This window comes from Paramormyrops kingsleyae, chromosome 4 (genome assembly GCF_048594095.1).
Source record: "Paramormyrops kingsleyae isolate MSU_618 chromosome 4, PKINGS_0.4, whole genome shotgun sequence".
NCBI classification, from domain to species: Eukaryota; Metazoa; Chordata; class Actinopteri; order Osteoglossiformes; family Mormyridae; genus Paramormyrops; species Paramormyrops kingsleyae.
The window spans coordinates 7,545,690-7,563,675 of NC_132800.1; the positions used below are offsets into that span (position 1 = coordinate 7,545,690).

The window sequence follows — 17,986 nt, forward strand, 5'->3', positions numbered from 1 at the left end:
CCAGGGCTCCCCCTCTTAAAGCTAGGTTTATTCACACCTAAGAGGGAGGGGAGTGCTACAAATAGGAAGTCTTTATTGCCATTGTACAGGTAGAAAATACAATAGACAGAAATATATATAATGCAGATATACAGGGGAGGGGAAAAGCCCACCCCCATCAGGATTATATTTTATTTTAATCAGAGAGAGAAAAGTACAGAGTAAAAAGGGTTATACTGGTTAAAAAGTAGATATTTTACTTTTTGCCATGGAGAAGCAGCTACATGTGACACTGATAAAGTAAAAATGATTCCTCCAGCACACAGTGAACTATCCCAGCATGCACAGGGACACGGGGGAGTTTAGAGAATAAACCCCAAACCCTGGATAGAGGGGTTCAGTGAATGAGGAGGTGAAGCTGTACAGGAGGGTCAGTCCATCAGAGGAGACCCTGTAGAAGGACAGAGTACCAGCTGCCCAGTCCAGATACACTCCTACTCTGTGGGAATCTGAGGGCTCTATGGGTATGTCAGTCTGGTTATTATTGTGATGGACAGAGTATCTGTCAGGATTGCAAATCAGCATCCATGACTTGTCATTGAATCCAAGCGCACAGTCATAGCTCCCTCCTTTCCTCCTGATTCCTTCATAAGTCACTCCTATATCAGCTCCATATCCACTCCACTCAGCCTCCCAGTAACAGCGACCAGTCAGGCTCTCTCTGCACAGAACTTGGTCCCAGCTGTCAAATCTCTCTGGATGATCAGGATATGGCTGCTCTGCCCCCCATGTCACCTTCCTGTTCCCCTCTGACAGAGACAGGTGTCTGTGTGCTGTGTTGGGGTCCAGCGTCAGCTGGCAGGAGTCTGTAGGCAAGAGGAAGAGCGATTAATCCCATCATGAAGCCCAGCATCTCCATCATTATCACTGTCACACCTCACACACTCACTAACACAGAACTGGCTCCAATACACACATTTTATTCCTAATATACTCATGTAGCCGCCCGAGTCTGCGGCGCTCCGGCTGCCCCCTGCGCTGTGAGACGCCGCGCTGAGAGACTCGCTGGGGACCGAACTGCACTTTAGCATGCGCTCTATTATTCTGTACGATACATACAATATAAAAACAGCACAGTGTCCCCTAACGAAGCAGGAATTCAGGTACAGTATGTGAAATAACTCAGGAAATGTCGGACGGCCAGACGCCGAAATGCTGTGCGTGCTAAATTAACAGGATTAATTATGGGTGTAAATTATGGGGGGATGGGAGAGTTCTAACCCCCCAGCCCAACAATCATGTCTCCCGTAAAATGGGTGGAGATCTCAACCCCCAGCCAACAATCAAATCAAGTTACGCCCTTCAGCTTAATTACAGGTAAATAAAATTACATTCATCAAACATATTAACTATAGCATTGTACACCAAAAATTACCACTTAAAGTGATTTAAAGTGTCTCTACTTCAACATATTGATTTCCCACTAACCTCTACAGACACTCACCTCCCTCCAACTGCACTAAGTGCTGACTGAGGAGACGCTCTGCATTACAGTCAGTTTGGGGGAGACTACGGGTGCCGTCTTGGAACAATAATGACAATACTAACGAATCTCAAAAAAGTACATAGCACATATGCAAAAAAGAAGAAACGGGAAGGTTTTTTTTGCGGTGTTAAAGACGCACAGCCATGTCAGAATGTATTTCACCCTGTTACATTCTCACATAAACACAAGCACGATATAAGCAGCTGTAAAGTATTTGTTTGTTCCCAGATGCCATTTATACTTAAGAAACCAGTCATGTATGAACCCAAACCCAGCAGTATGTTAAGAAGAAGAACTGATGAATTAATAATTTTTTTGTGATGTCTGTTTTGTTTTTCACCTTTGGATGTTGTCTAAAATGACACACAGAGAAACTCACCAAAACATAAACATGGAAATCCATCTACATACAGTATAGTGCAAAAAGCTGCATGAATACAATCATAAAGCAGTATTAATGCTATTATTAATAAAAACATGCAAACAAACTCACATTTCTGTAAGCCTGGTCTGGTCCTGCACTCTCCACTGTGATCCACACTATAGGAGAAGCAGAATGACATAGTGCTGCTGTATCCATTTATTTATTGGTGCCTCTTCTTCACATACATGCATAAGTATCTGTAGTGTGTCAGACACACTCTCTACTCACTTCAGCTTCTCCAGTTTACAGCTGGGATCCTCCAGTACAGCAGAGAGCAGCTTCACTCCTGAGTCTCCTGGGTGATTGTAGCTCAGGTCCAGCTCTCTCAGATGTGAGGGGTTTGACCACAGAGCGGAAGCCAGGGAAGTACAGCCTCCTTCTGTGACTCTGCAGCCTGACAGCCTATAGAAAGGAAATCACAACATTTTGGACAAAATATAGGTGACAACGATTCTTCAGAATGCCAGTGCTGATGTGCCCTAAGCCACCAGCGACTGGCCTGGACCCACCAGACAAACAGCCCATCAGCACCTCCCCCTTTTCCTCCATCCCTGTTCTTCCTGTTCCTGATAAAAAGCTGCCATTCATGGGCAATATTCTGCACCCAGGTTTGCCTGTGTGCTTCTGTTCCTGCGGCCACTACACACAGTTCACTGAAACTCATCTTTTAGCCCCAATGACTGTGTAGTAACAGACATAAATGATCAGCTCAGATCAAAATTAAGCCATCCACACTGTAAAAAAAATCCGTCAAAAAACAGAAAATGTACTGGCAGAAAATTACCAGCACATTTTCCGTTAACTTAACGGATTCTTCCTTCAAGTCTCAAGGAAAATACTGTAAATTCAGTTTTCCACAGTTTGTTGTTCCAAGAAATATTTCTTAACTAATAGTTTATTTTCATTTTTAATTTTTCATTCTGCCAATGCAGAATTGTTTGTTTAATAAATGGTGTTGTTCACAAAACTACAAAAAGTAATTTGAGAATATAGTAATTCACTACATTCATAATTTTTCATGGCTCAAGGGCCCATAAACATGCAGATGTCTAGCTGAAGCTGGATTTGAACCAGCAACCAATAAGACCAAATACTTAGGCTATTGAGCCACACACTTACACTGACTTGATTTAAGTTGTAACTTTTCAAGTGGAATGAATTGCAATGTACCTGATTATAATACTCGTTAAGGTCAGTTCATTTACAGTTCCTACTTTCAGGAGCCAGTTAATAAATCTAATTATTTTTTAAGTATTTCTCCTGTAATATGTAATACACGTTTAAGTTAATTTCCAGGTAAGCATTTCAGGCAAGGCAGTGCTCATTGACACAGATTATAAAGTTTGTTACACTCTGCAGCTCCTGGACCTGCCCACTCTCCTGAAGACCAATAGTGCTGCTGTATATTTGCATAGCATGACAGGGTACTGCCTTTGTTTTAACTTTTAACCCTGATGGTGTTGAATAGGGCAGAGAAACTGTGAAAAGTCCAGCCCATGCATTTACTCTAGTATAGAGTATAACAATATTTAGTCAGTATGATAATCTAAAACAAAACATGTGCACCATGTCCTCTTTTCTGAAAAGTATAAAGAGCTGAAAAGTGTAAATTGATGTGAGGCAATTGGTGTGAGTGCAGTGGTTCATTTGTCTGACTTGCATTGCAGCCACAGAAACAATTTATAAAATTAACATACGGGTATAGTATTTGTACTGTCAAATTGGACTGACCTCAGTATCTCCAGCTTACAGTGTGAATCCCCCAGTCCAGCAGAGAGCAGCTTCACTCCTGAATCCTGCACGTCATTGTTACTCAGGTCCAGCTCTCTCAGGGGTGAGGAGTTTGATCTGAGAGTTAAAGCCAATGCGTCACAGCATGTCTCTGTCAGATTACAGCTGTTCAACCTGGAAAAAGAAAATATGTTGAGACACAGACACATATATAACCTACACATTGTTAATAGTACTGACAGCAACATTAAAACAAGCGAGCAGCACAGGCCAAATGAAAATGAAAATGCCACTAGGGTGCCCCCTTCACGGGAGATGGTGCCTTATAGAACAAGAAGATATGATGAAGTGTATTAATGAGAGCCCTTCTAGTGGAGAGAATGTGATGTAGTGCCCTAAAAGGTGCCCATACAATGGTATAAGTGGTACTATGTGTATCCTTTCAATAGAAAAGGGTGCTGGACCAACCTATCCTGGGCCATCAGAGTGGCAAATTGTGCAAATGCTCAGAGAATCCACAGCCACTTCCAAATCACTGGGGACGTACGACACATGTGGCAGGGGATCTGGGCCATCACTAGGGATGGCGAAAACTAAAAAATTTCTTGACCGACCACCGAGCCTCAGTAGCCGGTTGAAACCGGTTAACCGATTAGTTTAAAATATGGTACGCTATTTGAAATAACAGCCATTTCGAGCCGCGCCTGCAATTTCGCAACTCTGTCGCATCTCTCTGCCGCTCTGCCTCCCGCACACACACACACACACTGCCACTCACGTCACTTTTTTAAAATCCCCTACAGCGCGAAACATGAGTCCCGCAAACGCGGCGCCGAAGAGCTTGTTGTATGTAATCGTAGGACAAATGGCTCCTTAGTTTCAAATGGTTTGGGTACAAGGTGATCGCTTTGAAAATAAAGGCGTTTGTCTAGGTTAGAAGCTCATTTGAAACATTGCCACGGCTCATTTAAGAAAATGACAGCTCCGAAGAGACGCCGCTTTAGTTGAGGTAGTGCTAACCATAATAAAGAAAGATGATGATCATCATCACCTTATCGGTTACCACTGAAATGTAGATGTAATGTATTTCCAAATCTAAGCCCATCTTATGCGGAATGTTGCCTAATAGACTGCAACATGATAAAACCAATGGATAAAACAGGCACCTTCAGAATGCGTAAAAGACAAGGCCAAGGCAGGTCTAACTCACTGTGTGCCTTCTAATAACGGACAGGACAACTCTGTTGTATAATTAATATTATTTTTTTATTTTTCAAAAAGACAAGTGTCAACTTCTGTTAAGGGCAACATCTCCTAAACCATAACAGACAAAAACCTACAGCTATTCTTAAGAATAACATTAAATAAACGAAAAATTATTAGAATCTATGAATGAGAATACTGTAGCCAACAAACAGCTCACAGACAGGTGTTAAGGGTGCTAATTATTAAAACATAACACAACGGTTTGGCCATTAGTTATTCTTGGAAAATAAATTAACGAAAAACAAGTTAAAGTTAAATTTCGCAAACCTTGTGAGCGCGCGAACCCAAACGCTGTGACCTCGCGCCAAATGTTTTTATTGGTTTATTAAGTACAAACAGGCGAGTTATGAAAAATTGAGTGTGAGGGATAATTTGTTCACTTAACACAAAAAGATGAGGAATGAGATGGCTAACTGTAGTAGCGTATAGTCCACTGTCTATAATAGCCTAATTTAGATATCACTTTTTTTTTTAACCGACTACCGACAACTTTGACCGGTTAACGTTGATACGGTCAACCACCGGTCAAACGGTCATCGGTTAACATCCCTAGCCATCACCCACTACAGGACATCTCCACCTGCCTGTGACAGTGAGACCTCTCTTCCAGATGTGCTGAGTCACATCTATGCATGGTTTGAAGCACAGAATGACAGGGCAGCAAGGAAGATCAACCCTCCCCCCAACGCTCTGCCTGGTCATGACTGATGTGAGGTGAACTCTGTTCAGAATCAACCCACAGAAGACCGCTGGACCAGACAATATTCCTGCCCTTCTATTACCGCATATGTGATGCAATCCAAAGATTTTGGATGTTCCTTACAGCTCTTTTCATGAATTTTGATACTTCATTCATCCCAATGAGGAAATTATCTTTTCACCTCCCCCATCTCACTCTCCATGAAACTCACACACATTCATACAGATGAGAGAAGGTTTGGGGGTAACAGCAAAGATTTGGCCAATATTCAGTGCCTCTGCAGCGACTGGCATTAAGGGACTTGCTCAAGGGGTCCAGTGATGACATCACTCTGCTGGCCAGGAGATCTGAACCAATGGCCTTCCACTCACGGGCACCGAGTCCAAACCCAAAGAGTCACGTACCACACCCAGTATTTCCAGAAATGCTTCCTCCAGTGTCCAGAACCAAAAAAGAACTTCTGAGTGGTTTGCCCAGTATTAAGACAAACTGTAACATTCTGTGAAATTCTGGCTCTTGGCTGTTTTTAACAAAAAGGATGGTTATGGAAAACCTGTCACTTTTTACTATACTGTAAAAAAAGCTGGCAGCTGTGGTTACCAGAATTATTCTGTAAAAAAATACTGTACAAGTGTAAACAACTTTACAGAAACATTTGTAAATTTTACTGGATTTCAATGTAAAACAACCACCAACTACATGTAAAGTTTACTTGGTTTCAGTGTAGAATAAGCAATGACTAGATGTAAACTTTACTGAAATAACTGGTACAACAGCAGTATGGCCCTGCTAAATTAAATTATTATTGTAAATTATGATTATTATATGTAAAATATTACAGCGTTGGTATGTGAAATTCACAGGCTGTTTCATAAAGCTGTTTACATTTTTAACAGATATTTTTCCACAGAATTAGTCTGATAACCACAGCTACCAGCCCTTGCTTGCCAAGGTAACACACTCTTTATTCTGAAAAGAACTACATCAGGCACCCAACAACCACCAAACCAGTTATACACAGGAAACACGAGGTTGTCTGACGCTGAACTGTAAGACGCATAAACGGTGGATGATTTACGTAAGATAATTACACACGAGGATCGGACAGGCTACACATTAGACACAGGTGAACACACGCGGAACAATAAGGAAATATAACCATTAACAATAACAACAATACAAGGGCTATTTACAGTTGCACACGGGGCATGCTGGGACACGCGCCCCACCGGTGCTACAGTATTTTTTATCTTCTTATCAACTGACCAGAGGTGTTGCCACGAGGTGAAGTTCTGACGGTAGCCCCGAATGTACTGTCAAAAGCTGACTGACAAACCAGAAAATCCTGAGTGTGGGCTATTTCTTGTTGGTTTGTAACGCACGAAGGAAAGCACTAAATATTAACTTGCAAAATGTAGCACGGTTTCTTTCAGTATAAACAAAAGTTGACCTGATTAAAAAAATATTTTCACACCGTTATGTTGTAATTTTAACTGTATTCTATTAGTTTATTAAAGTTTGTATTACTGAACTACAGTAATTTAACTCTACCAAAAAATTATTTTTTTAAAACAAATTTTTACTTTTTTTTTATATTACAGAATTTCTCTGTTAATTTCACAGACATTTTTTACAGTGCACATTACTGACTTCAGCAAATATCCATCCATCCATCCATATTCTGAAACCGCTTTTTTCCTGATCAGGGTCACAGGGATCTGGAGACGATCCCAGAGGCTACAGGCGCAAGGCAGGGAACAACCCAGGATGAGGTGCCAACCCATCACAGGGCACACTCACACACCATTCACACGACCACACACACCTATGGGGAATGTGAACTTCAGCCAATATAAAACCCAAATTCCAAAAAAATCCAGCTTGGTTATTAATCCAAAAGGGGGAAAGAAATTATATTCTTCTATAAATATAAAACAGTGTATCTCTGTTATTGCAAGACTATGTGTGTTGTCACATCCTTAGCCAGGAGCAGCCAGAGACAGCAATCTTTTGGAAGCTCCCAGCTTTGGGGCCCATCGTATGAACACACCTGCTTACAATAACACTCACATAGCATTTCTGTGGAGCTGGTGTGTGGCTCAGCAGGCTGAGCCTCTGGGCCTGTGGTCGGAAGACTGCTGGTTCAAGATCGGGCAGAATAGTCACATGTCTGTGGGCCCATGAGCGAGGCCCTTAAACCTCCAGTTCCAGGGGTTCTGGATGCCAGCCAACCCTCTGCTGTGACACCTAAGCTTGTTCTCCCTGTAAATGTGTCTGTGTCTCTCATGGAGAGTGAGAAGAGAAGCATCCCAATATACCTGTACTTATGCAAATAAAGGATCATTTCACTTATAAACCCTCCAGATAAAAAGCCCTCTTTGTTTCTATAGCAGGTTAGGATGCTGCCCCAGTTATCGGAAGGCATAGTGAATGTTAGTGGACTTTTGTGTTTTTCACTACATCACTACCTTCAGTCATTATAAAATCTGGGTTCAGAATATCAAAAAACAAATCTAGCCCAGTCATTAATCCATGAAGAGGAAGAAACTATATGGCTGATATATTTAAAACAATGTTAATGTATAACTGCCAGACAAGACCTGTTTTTACATCCTCACATCACTTACAGAGCTGTTTTAGATGACTTGACCACAGGTAGCAGCCTCCAGTGCTCATTATCTGATCTGGAGAATTTCTTCAGATCAAACACATCCAGCTCCTCATCTGACATCAGTAACACAAAGGCCAGAGCTGAATACTGTGCAGGTGAGAGATGTTCTGCTGAAAGACTTCTTGAATTCAGGTATCTTTGTATTTCGTCTACTAGAGAATTGTCACCCAGTTCATTTAGACAGTGAAACAGATTGATGGTCCTTTCTGGAGATAAATTTTCCTTTATTTTCCCCTTGATGTATTGGGCTGTTTTCCCAATATTATGTGAGCTGAATCCTGTCTGTCCCAGAAGCCTTTCTAACAGAGTCTTACTGGAGTCTGTTGAAAGACCCAGGAGGAAGCGGAGGTAGAGGTCCAAGTGTCCATTCTTGCTCTCTAATGCCTGATCCACTGCGGTCTTCAGTAGGTTAGCTGATGACTTTGATAGAAAGACGTATAAAGCAGCAAGATACTCCTGGATGCTGAGATGCACAAAGCAGTACACCTTATCCCGATACATCCCATATTCCTCTTTAAAGACTTCTGTACACACTCCAGAGTAAACTGAAGCTTCTCTGATGTCAAGGTCACTCTGTTCCAGATCTTTCTCATAAAATATGAGATTGCCTTTCTCAAGGTTATGAAAAGCAAGTTTACCAAGTTCTAGAAGGAAGCATCTAGTATCATTAGTTTCATTTTTTTTCATCAATCCATCGATCAGTTTTCTGTACCAGCTTCTCCTATTCTGGGTCGCAGAGGTCTGGAGCCTATACCTGTCGTTAATTAATCTTGTCTGAAAGATCAGGAAGTGTGTGTACATTTCAGTCAGGGTACTTGGAATTTCTGCACTGTCAGTTTTGCTAAAAAGACTCTCAAGGACAGAGGCTGAAATACAGCAAAACACAGGAATGTGGCACATGATGAAGAGGCTCCTTGATGATTTCACATGTCTGATAATCCTTTCAGCCAGGCCCTCATCATTAAATCTCTTCCTGAAATACTCTTCCTTCTGGGCATCACTGAACCCTCGTATCTCTGTCACCTGGTCGATCCACTTCGGAGGTATCTGATTGGTTGCTGCTGGCCGGGAGGTTATCCAGAGGAGAGCAGATGGAAGCAGATTCCCCTTAATGAGGTGAGTCAACAGCAGATGCAGTGATGTTTTCTTTGTTACATCACAACAGCTCTCATTGTTCTTAAAATCTAGAGGAAGGCGACACTCATCTAGACCATCAAAGATGAACAAGACTTTGTACCTAAACAGCTCAGTGGATTGAAATGACTTTAGTTCTGGATCAAAGTAGTGAAGCAGTTCAATCAGACTGAATTCACCTTCAAGCAAATTCAAGTTCCAGAAAGGAAGAGCAAATATGACGTGAATGTCCTGGTTTGCTTTTCCTTCTGCCCAGTCTAGAATGAATTTCTGCACAGAGACTGTTTTCCCAATACCTGCAACCCCTTTAGTGAGTACAGTTCTGATAGGTGCCTCACGTCCACATAATGGTTTAAATATATCATTGCACTTGACTGTAGTATCATCTGTTCGCCTTTTCTTGGATGATGTTTCAATCTGTCTCACTTCATGTTCATCATTGACTCCTCCAGCTCCCCCTTCAGTTATGTAGAGTTCTGTGTAAATCTCTTTGAGAAATGTTGGCTGTCCTTCCTTAGCTTTCCCTTCAAATACACACTCAAATGTCTTCTTCAGGTTACATTTTACTCTGTGCAACATGAGGTCCCCTGAAAAAATACGGGAGGAAAATGCACAATTTCTCACCAGGATTCTGACCAGTCTGAGAGGAATAATAATAACACACACGCGCACACACACACACACACGTTTTTCACTATTTGACTGTGATAAATGAAACTTTAAATTTCACATCGTACACATTTTTTTCCTGAAACACCATATACATAAACGTAGATAATAGCATACAGCTCTTACTTTTCTCTGATACGTCACCCAGCTCACTTCCTGCTTGGTTACCTGAAATAAGAAAGAATTTCAAATTCATTTCTATCTTCAATATCAGTATGTAAGAAAGTCTTCATTTCCCATATAATGTTATGTAATATATTTATTTTTGAAGAGCTAAAAAAGCTTTAAATTTATATGAAAAACAAGTTTAAAACAAGGTTAAAAATATGATTACACTTCTGCAGGTCTTCCTTCAGCCTCTCAGCAAGGTCATTCAGGGTCATATTCTTCAGGATTTCAAGTGTGACTTCAAGAGCACCAACTTCCATGTAGGAACTTATCATCGTGTCGGCCAGGTCTGTTCTATCCAAGTCCTTCACCTGACCCTTGGGAAGGGGCTTTAACTCTTTATACTTTTTGCGACTCAGTTTCAATTTAAAATTCTTCAGCTGATCATCATCAAGCTCCTTCAGATAATCCAGCAAGAGGTCGGTGAGCGAGTTCTGGGTGTGCAGAATGTGGGAGATGAGTCCATGAGATCTTACAGACCTGTTTATGGTCACTCACACACATGCACTGAACTTTCCATTAACAGAAGTCAGTTTTCCTGCTCACAGTCTTATGTGGCTGCTGAAGACACCTGCTATGATTTCTTTATTTCTGCATTATTATTTAACCTTTATTTAAGCAGGTGAGTCTCACTGATTTTAAAAATATCCTTTAAAAGAGAGACCTGTCCAATATCAAATGTAAGACCCAATAGAGCACATTAAAACAATAGGGTCAAAATCAAAACAGACTACAAACATCACGTTAAGGCAGCATCCAATATAATTATACATATTTTAGATTAAGCTATTCTGTTACAGTACGTCTGTAACATTTGGTGTAGGGCGGTACGGTATGGAAGTAGCCTGGGGAAGAGCACTGCGGAGAGGGAGCTTTTTGTCTGCTATTTTCAGCAACCTTCAGCTATAAATAATTACTCAACTTAAGCTTTCCTGCCTTTCAGTGTCTGGTATTTATGGACAAAATGCATCAAATGCCAAAATTCTATAGCCAAACCTCTTGTTGAGCCATTGCTTAGATGATTATGGCTGTGAAGAAACCAGTTCCCATGTATCACAGTCTGACACTGTAATAAAAACCAAAAGTAATGTCAGCTTTATATTGAAAAGTCAGTTTACCAGCTGTAATATCTTACAACCAAAGCAAACTGGTCAGTTTTTACTCACACAGGCAGTTTGCAGTCACAAGCAGATCTTCACTGATCATTTGGACTCATAACTATGGGCCATATTTCACCCTGCATTTAAGTCAAAAAAGGGTATAGTCATTACACTGCATGTTCCTTCAGTATTCAATCGGTACTTTGGAAATTAAACTATACATTTTTCTATCAATGTATTCAGTGCTTGAAGTGGGTCAGTAGTACTACTGACTAACAAGGGGTCGGCTTGGTGTAATAGATCACTGCACTGAAATTCAACGGTGTTGAATTGGTCTCAGTCCTATTTGACTAATGCTGCATGCAATTGTTCTTCTGCACGTGTGTCACTTCAGGACTGTGACCAGTTCACACTGGAATCTGATACTAGCCACATTTTAAAAACAATGTGAATCAGGCTAAAAAAAAAAAAACAAATAATAAAAAAAATCTGAGCAGAAAATCTGATTTGAACATTTGAGGTTGGCGTTTCATGGTATTCCCCAACCAAACGGATAAACACCACCTCAAATCTGCATTTCCTGCGAAAGGATAAACCGAGTAAAAATCCATTGATTAAACAAAAAGGTCACTTACAGATCAAAATTACGGACTAGTTTATAAAAAAATAAGTTCATTAGTAAGTCGGCTGGTACCAGCGTTTACCCGAAGCAACGAACATAATCATAATCAGTCGAATACGATTAAGCTGACAAAAGTTAAGCGAACATACCAACTGCTGCCTACAACACAGTAGCTTCCAACGAGTCCATTTTACGCGGACCTACAAAATAAGCAAATAATTTAAACAGCCACGAGAGAGTAATCTGCTGCAGCACGGGGAGACGCGGAAAAACCGCCCGCATACTTGTGACCATAACGGAATTCTGGTGACCGGAAGGGCAATTAACATGCCGGTGTCGGGTCCTCAGCCAAACGCTACCGACTTTTATAGGGTACCCGCCTCTAAATACGGTAATCGTAGTAACATTTAAAGGGACAACTACCTAAAATGTCCATTCTGCCACAATCAGTTTCCATTCAGTACTTTGTGCTGAGGCTGGTCAGACAGGTCCAGCAAGTTCTCCAGGAACAGGAAGTATGTGTAACACGTACATCACGAAGGAAACAAGCCCTGTGTTTATTACTTTTATCACATTGGTTTATTCTGTAACTAATGTAACAAAGTACTGTGTAAGTAAGATTCCTGCACAAAACAGCTTACAGTGGAACACTGAGACACTCACGCAAAGAGATAGTAACATTCTTATGTGGCTAATTATAGTGATTTAAAATGATTAATTCGTAAGAATACATTATTTTCACCTGGGTCTTAAGCATGTCACACTTCGATCTTGTCCTGCAATTAAACATCATAAACTTCTACAAAAGTAACTAAAATCATTTTGCTAAAATATTGTCTATCTTACCTTGAGAACTGAACAGGAAGGCAGACAAAACCCAGTGATACTGGTTTTGGAGAGAGAAATCACTAGTTCTAAAGATGTTGCAACTTCCTGTTTTGTAGTTATGAGGCAGAACAGAGCACATGAAAGTAGGAAAGGAGGGTGGAACACCTCTCCACCTACCCTCCAGACCTGTCTGGCCAGGCTGTGCGGAGACATGCAGCAGTGAGCTGCCACTGCTCCTATTCCACAACCCCAGCCTGCCCCTCTGCTCCCTACATCAATCCCACATGCCCCCTTACCTGCCCTGCCGACACCTCGACCACCCATACACAGCAAATGTGCCAGTGTTAAATTAATACTGCATGGTGTCTATATGGGTCCACACCATTCAGTGTTACGTTTACCACTTTACAGTGCGCAGTGAGTGTTGTTTTTACAGTGTTCATATTTATTAACTCTTATGTGTTCAAGACAATGTGTCTCCACCTCTTCCCAACTTGCAAGCCCATATGGCTGGCACGCAAGTACAAAATGGGTGGCCCATATCTGCCCCATTTTAATGTACTCTCATTTAAACTCATTTGGGCATTCAGCTGCTGTGTTTTACTAACCCACCATAATAAGAAAGACTCAGACCAACATAGCCTTTTCTCTTTTTATGCAAGTTTTATTTCAGCCAAACCAAAGAACTGTGCTCATATAAGTTGGAAAACTTTGAAAAACTGTCATTATAAGTGCATTTATTTAAGCATGAATAAAATAGGTTTCTTCAAACAGAGTAAGAATGAACCAGTCAAGCTCTCTTGAGAACTGCCTGTGGTATAAAAGTGAGTGAAATGTATGGCACCAGTCACCAAACTAGACTGTGTTAGACTGCATAACATAATTTAGGAGGGCTGCGAAAAGGTGAGAGCTTTCTTAATGGTTGAAGGAGTGTATTTCCGCTGAAGCAGATATAATGGGTAGTGGCCTTATTGCTTTTAGACCACAACTTGGGATAGAAGAACAAATCAAATTACTTTGCTCATTTAATATTCAGATATTCATTAAGCTTAATTTTTAGAAACCCACCACGATCAAGGATGGTATGGCACTGAAATTAGTCTTTACCACATGGTGTTAGGTCTTCTGGGTAGCCTGTATTGGTGCATGCTAATTGGTCTGAGTAGTGTAGTTCTTAAATAAGAACATAAGAAATTTACAAACGAGAGGAGACCATTTGGCCAATCAAGCTCGTTTGGGGAGAACTTAACTAATAGCTCAGAGTTGTTAAAATATTATCTAGCTCTGATTTAAAGGAACCCATGGTTTTAGCTTTCACTACACTAGCAGGAAGACTATTATATATTCTAACTACACGCTGTGTAAAGAAGTGCTTCTTTAAATTTGTTTTAACCCCTTGGGGCCTGAGGCCTTTTTTCCACTTTCGAGGTAGTCTGACATGCCTTGACATTTTAAAATATTTCACCTATCTAAAAAACATTTATCCCAAAGTGATACATTTGCTTTTATTCAGCACAAACTCAGCACCAATAATCTGAGACCTCTTAGAATGTTATTATTCTATTTTTTGTTAAAATCAACTTTAAACATATACAGTACTTTTCAAAAACCTATTTTCAGACATGCTGAGAAATTGTAAAAAATCACATTATAGACATTTCTAGGTAAGACTTTTGAGCTCTGAAGCTTATAGACACAGGGGTTGGCTACACATAGGTGAAAGTGACATTCAGAAATTTTATATGGTTTGATTACTAAAGTGTTAGAACTTTGGAGTGACACTCTTTTTCTCAAAGTCAGTGGTCTTCACAATGAATATTGATGAGATAGGTGTCCTCACACCTGTAGTAGTTTGCATACTGTCAATGGCCCATCAGTCTGGAATGTCACTGCACCCCACACCCATCACTTTGGAAAGGCAGTTTGAAACGCAAGAAAAGTAGCAACAATAAAATCCCTTTCACAGTTTATTGATAGATGGAATGAAAAATGAAAAACTGTGACTATATAAATATAGAAAGCGATAAATATGATGCAGTGACTATTATTGACGCTCTGGGGACGAGGGCATCATCGACCGCGTATCTTTCTCGTGTATTTCAGTTTATATCTCGCTGAAATCATTATGTAGAATCATGAAAAAAACACTGACTAAATCCGTTATCTGTCTTCTTTTCAAAACTTCCATTGTCAGAAGTATTAAAGTTTTTAAAATTAGGTTAAATAGGCAAAAAAGCAAATCGTGTCACCTTTCTTTGTTTTACTTGTATCGGGAGCGTGTAGGACTGCTCTCAGCGGAAGATCGCTATTCACGTTCTAAATACGCTGCGTTTGAATCGGTGACCACGTGATTACAGGCACACAGGCTTAGCCCACTGAGCTATGAACACAGGTATGAGCTTCGCTGCTGAAAGTGGCAACACTGGCGCAAAGCTTCAGCGGCAGAGACGTATCCGTGTGCTATATTGTAGCCGATCAGTGTAAACACTACCCAGACATGTGCTCTTGTTTATTTCGGTCACAATGGGCCCGAATGAGCTGTAAAAATATATTTAGTTTCTACCCATATATATTTGAAAAGTAGACCGTCCAAAGTTTCTGAGGGTATTTTTAAAATGTGTATATGACAAAAACTCGAGGAGTTATTTAAACGGTCTCGCGAGAATTCTGTCAGATCCCGCCGGCGGGATCGCCGGTCCCAGGGGGTTAAAATGTTCTCCCGCTAATTTCCACTTATGGCCACGAGTTCTAGTATTTAGACTAATATTGAAATAGTCATTTGGCTGAACAGCATCCAGACCCGTTAGAATCTTATAGACCTGAATCATATTCCCCCTTAGTCTCCTTTGCTCAAGGCTGAACAGATTCAGTTCCGCTAACCTCTCCTCATAAGACATTCCTCTAAGACCAGGAATCATTCTCGTAGCTCTTCGTTGCACCTTTTCTAAGGCAGCAATGTCCTTCTTGAGGTATGGTGACCAAACCTGCACACAGTATTCTAGGTGGGGTCTTACCAAGGAATTATATAAGTGTAACATCACCTTCCTTGACTTAAACTCCACACACCTAGAGATATAACCCAACATTCTGTTCGCCTTTTTTATTGCTTCTCCACACTGGCGAGAGTGGGACATGGAAGCATCAACATACATACCGAGATCTTTCTCGTAATCAGCTACCTTTATTTCAGTGGAACCCATAAAATATCTGTACTTTATATTTCTGCTCCCTGCATGGATTACCTTACATTTATCTGTGTTAAATTTCATCTGCCAAGTATCAGCCCATTCTCTAATTAACTCCAGATCCCGTTGTAGCCTCTCTGCTGCTAGATCAGTATCTGCTATACCGCCCACCTTGGTGTCGTCTGCAAATTTAACCAGTTTACTGTATGTATTTGTGTCAATATCATTAATGTAAATTAGGAACAATAGTGGTCCTAAAATTGAACCCTGCGGTACCCCACTATGAACGGAGGCCCACTGTGACATTGCGCCACTAATAACTACTCGCTTCCTGTCAGTTAGCCAGTTTTTGATCCAAGCTGCCACAGTTCCTAAAATCCCAGCAGCTTTAAGCTTTAGCAAGAGCCGTTTGTGGGGGACAACATCAAAGGCCTTCTGGAAATCTAAGTAAATCACATCATAGGCCTTTTTGTGATCAAATTCACTTGTAGCTTCCTCAAAGAACTCAAGTAGATTCATTAAGCAGGATCTACCTCTCCTAAATCCATGTTGGCTATCCTTTATAATGTTATTTGCATCTAGGTAATCTACCATTTTCACTTGAATTATAGCTTCCATTATTTTTCCAGTAATGCTAGTTAAACTGATTGGCCTATAGTTTGCTGGATTACTTCTATCCCCTTTTTTGAAAATGGGTGTTATATTAGCATGCTTCCAATCTGATGGTACCACACCCGCAGATAACGATTTCTGGAATATTAAAGTTAAAGGTTGACTAATAATATCCTTCATCTGTTTAAAGACTATAGGTAAGATGCCATCAGGCCCCTGCGATTTATTTTGAGTTTAGCTAGGCTTAGTATCACATCAACCTCAGTTATACATATATTGGTCATAGACGATGCTGTATTCATATTAATTGGTGGTAAGTTACTTGTGTTCTCTATTGTGAACACCCTTGAAAAATAATCATTAAACTCATTTACTATATCAAATTCGTTATCAATTATAAGTCCCTTACTATCCTGCACATTAGTGATTTCAGCTTTTGAGGTGCTTTCTTAAAGGAATCTCAATTGCAGGGACAAATATGGTCCCTGTGTTCTTGCTAGAGATTCAAGGCTTCGAAGAAAAGCAAAATAATTGGTTTTCTATATCATTTTCTTCCCAGCCAATGCCTTCGCATAGCAGCTGAATCAACTCACCTAGTCACTGGCTAATACACAAAAGTCGTTTCTGTGGTTTTTCTTCTCTTTCTCTATTCATCACAATCGTGGTGGATTAAGAAAAAAACTATTAAGTCAAAGACAATACTGTGCCATGCAATGCAAATATACATCCACCACAGGGGAGCGGGCGGTACCAGGAGCTGCACAGAAAAGGGTATCACAACTGTCCTAACACCTTTCCGCATATGTTAATCATCCAAGGGCAGGACTAACAATCAAGTACATCCCCACACCATTAAAATATATACCACCCTGGAGACATGTCCTGCACGTCTTCAAGAGTTTTTCTTCAACTGGACATCACCATGCGTTAAAACCACAGGTCAGGAGAAAAACCACCAGAATTACAGCTGTATAATCTTCAAGCTTGGTGGGTAAATCTGGGATGGCTCCTCTGATCCTCATAACTTCTTGTGCACTTATTAAAATGAGACAGACATGTGGAGGTGGAGACTCATTGACTTAACACTCTAGGTTGTAAATTGAACACTATAAGAGTTGATAAATATTAACACTGTAAAAACAACACTCACTGCACATGGCCATGTTTTAAAGGTAACATTAAATGGTGTGGATCCATATAGACAGCATGCAGTTTTAAAGGTAACATTAAATGGTGTGGATCCATATAGACAGCATGCAGTTTTAATTTAACACTGGCACATTTGCTGTGTAGCCCCCCACCGACACCACAGACTCCCTTTACTGTCCCACTGACACTCGCATCCACCCTT

General features: G+C 40.6%; 2 protein-coding genes across 8 annotated transcripts in view; both read right to left on the reverse strand.

Moving 5' to 3' along the window:
* LOC111848838 (NLR family CARD domain-containing protein 3-like) overlaps window positions 1-12,946 on the reverse strand; it is a 212,845-nt gene extending 199,899 nt beyond the window's left edge. For 5 of the 7 annotated variants that reach the window (XM_072710546.1, XM_072710544.1, XM_072710545.1 and 2 more), the window contains exons 1-3: window positions 12,857-12,946; window positions 11,455-11,525; window positions 11,285-11,354 (exon numbers count right to left, since the gene is read on the reverse strand). In XM_072710546.1, coding sequence (XP_072566647.1) covers window positions 11,285-11,299 — 15 coding nt within the window. In that variant the 5' untranslated portion in view covers window positions 11,300-11,354; window positions 11,455-11,525; window positions 12,857-12,946. The other 2 variants (XM_072710543.1, XM_072710542.1) reach the window with 2 other exon arrangements.
* On the reverse strand, window positions 51-8,255 carry LOC111841899 (stonustoxin subunit beta-like). Its single transcript, XM_072710562.1, has 5 exons — window positions 7,717-8,255; window positions 3,681-3,854; window positions 2,178-2,351; window positions 2,019-2,065; window positions 51-845 (listed from the first exon to the last, which is right to left on the reverse strand). Coding segments are annotated over exons 1-5 (933 nt in total). The 5' UTR covers window positions 7,719-8,255; the 3' UTR covers window positions 51-309.
* Window positions 12,947-17,986: the final 5,040 nt, after the last annotated feature.

Excerpts from the sequence above, each read along its gene's own strand:
- LOC111841899 (XM_072710562.1), bottom strand. Across the intron at positions 2,352-3,680 it reads TGTAAGCTGGAGATACTGAG|GCTGTCAGGCTGCAGAGTCA; the intron begins GTCAGTCCAATT and ends TCCTTTCTATAG. Across the intron at positions 846-2,018 it reads CAGACCAGGCTTACAGAAAT|ACTCCTGCCAGCTGACGCTG; the intron begins GTGAGTTTGTTT and ends TCTTGCCTACAG.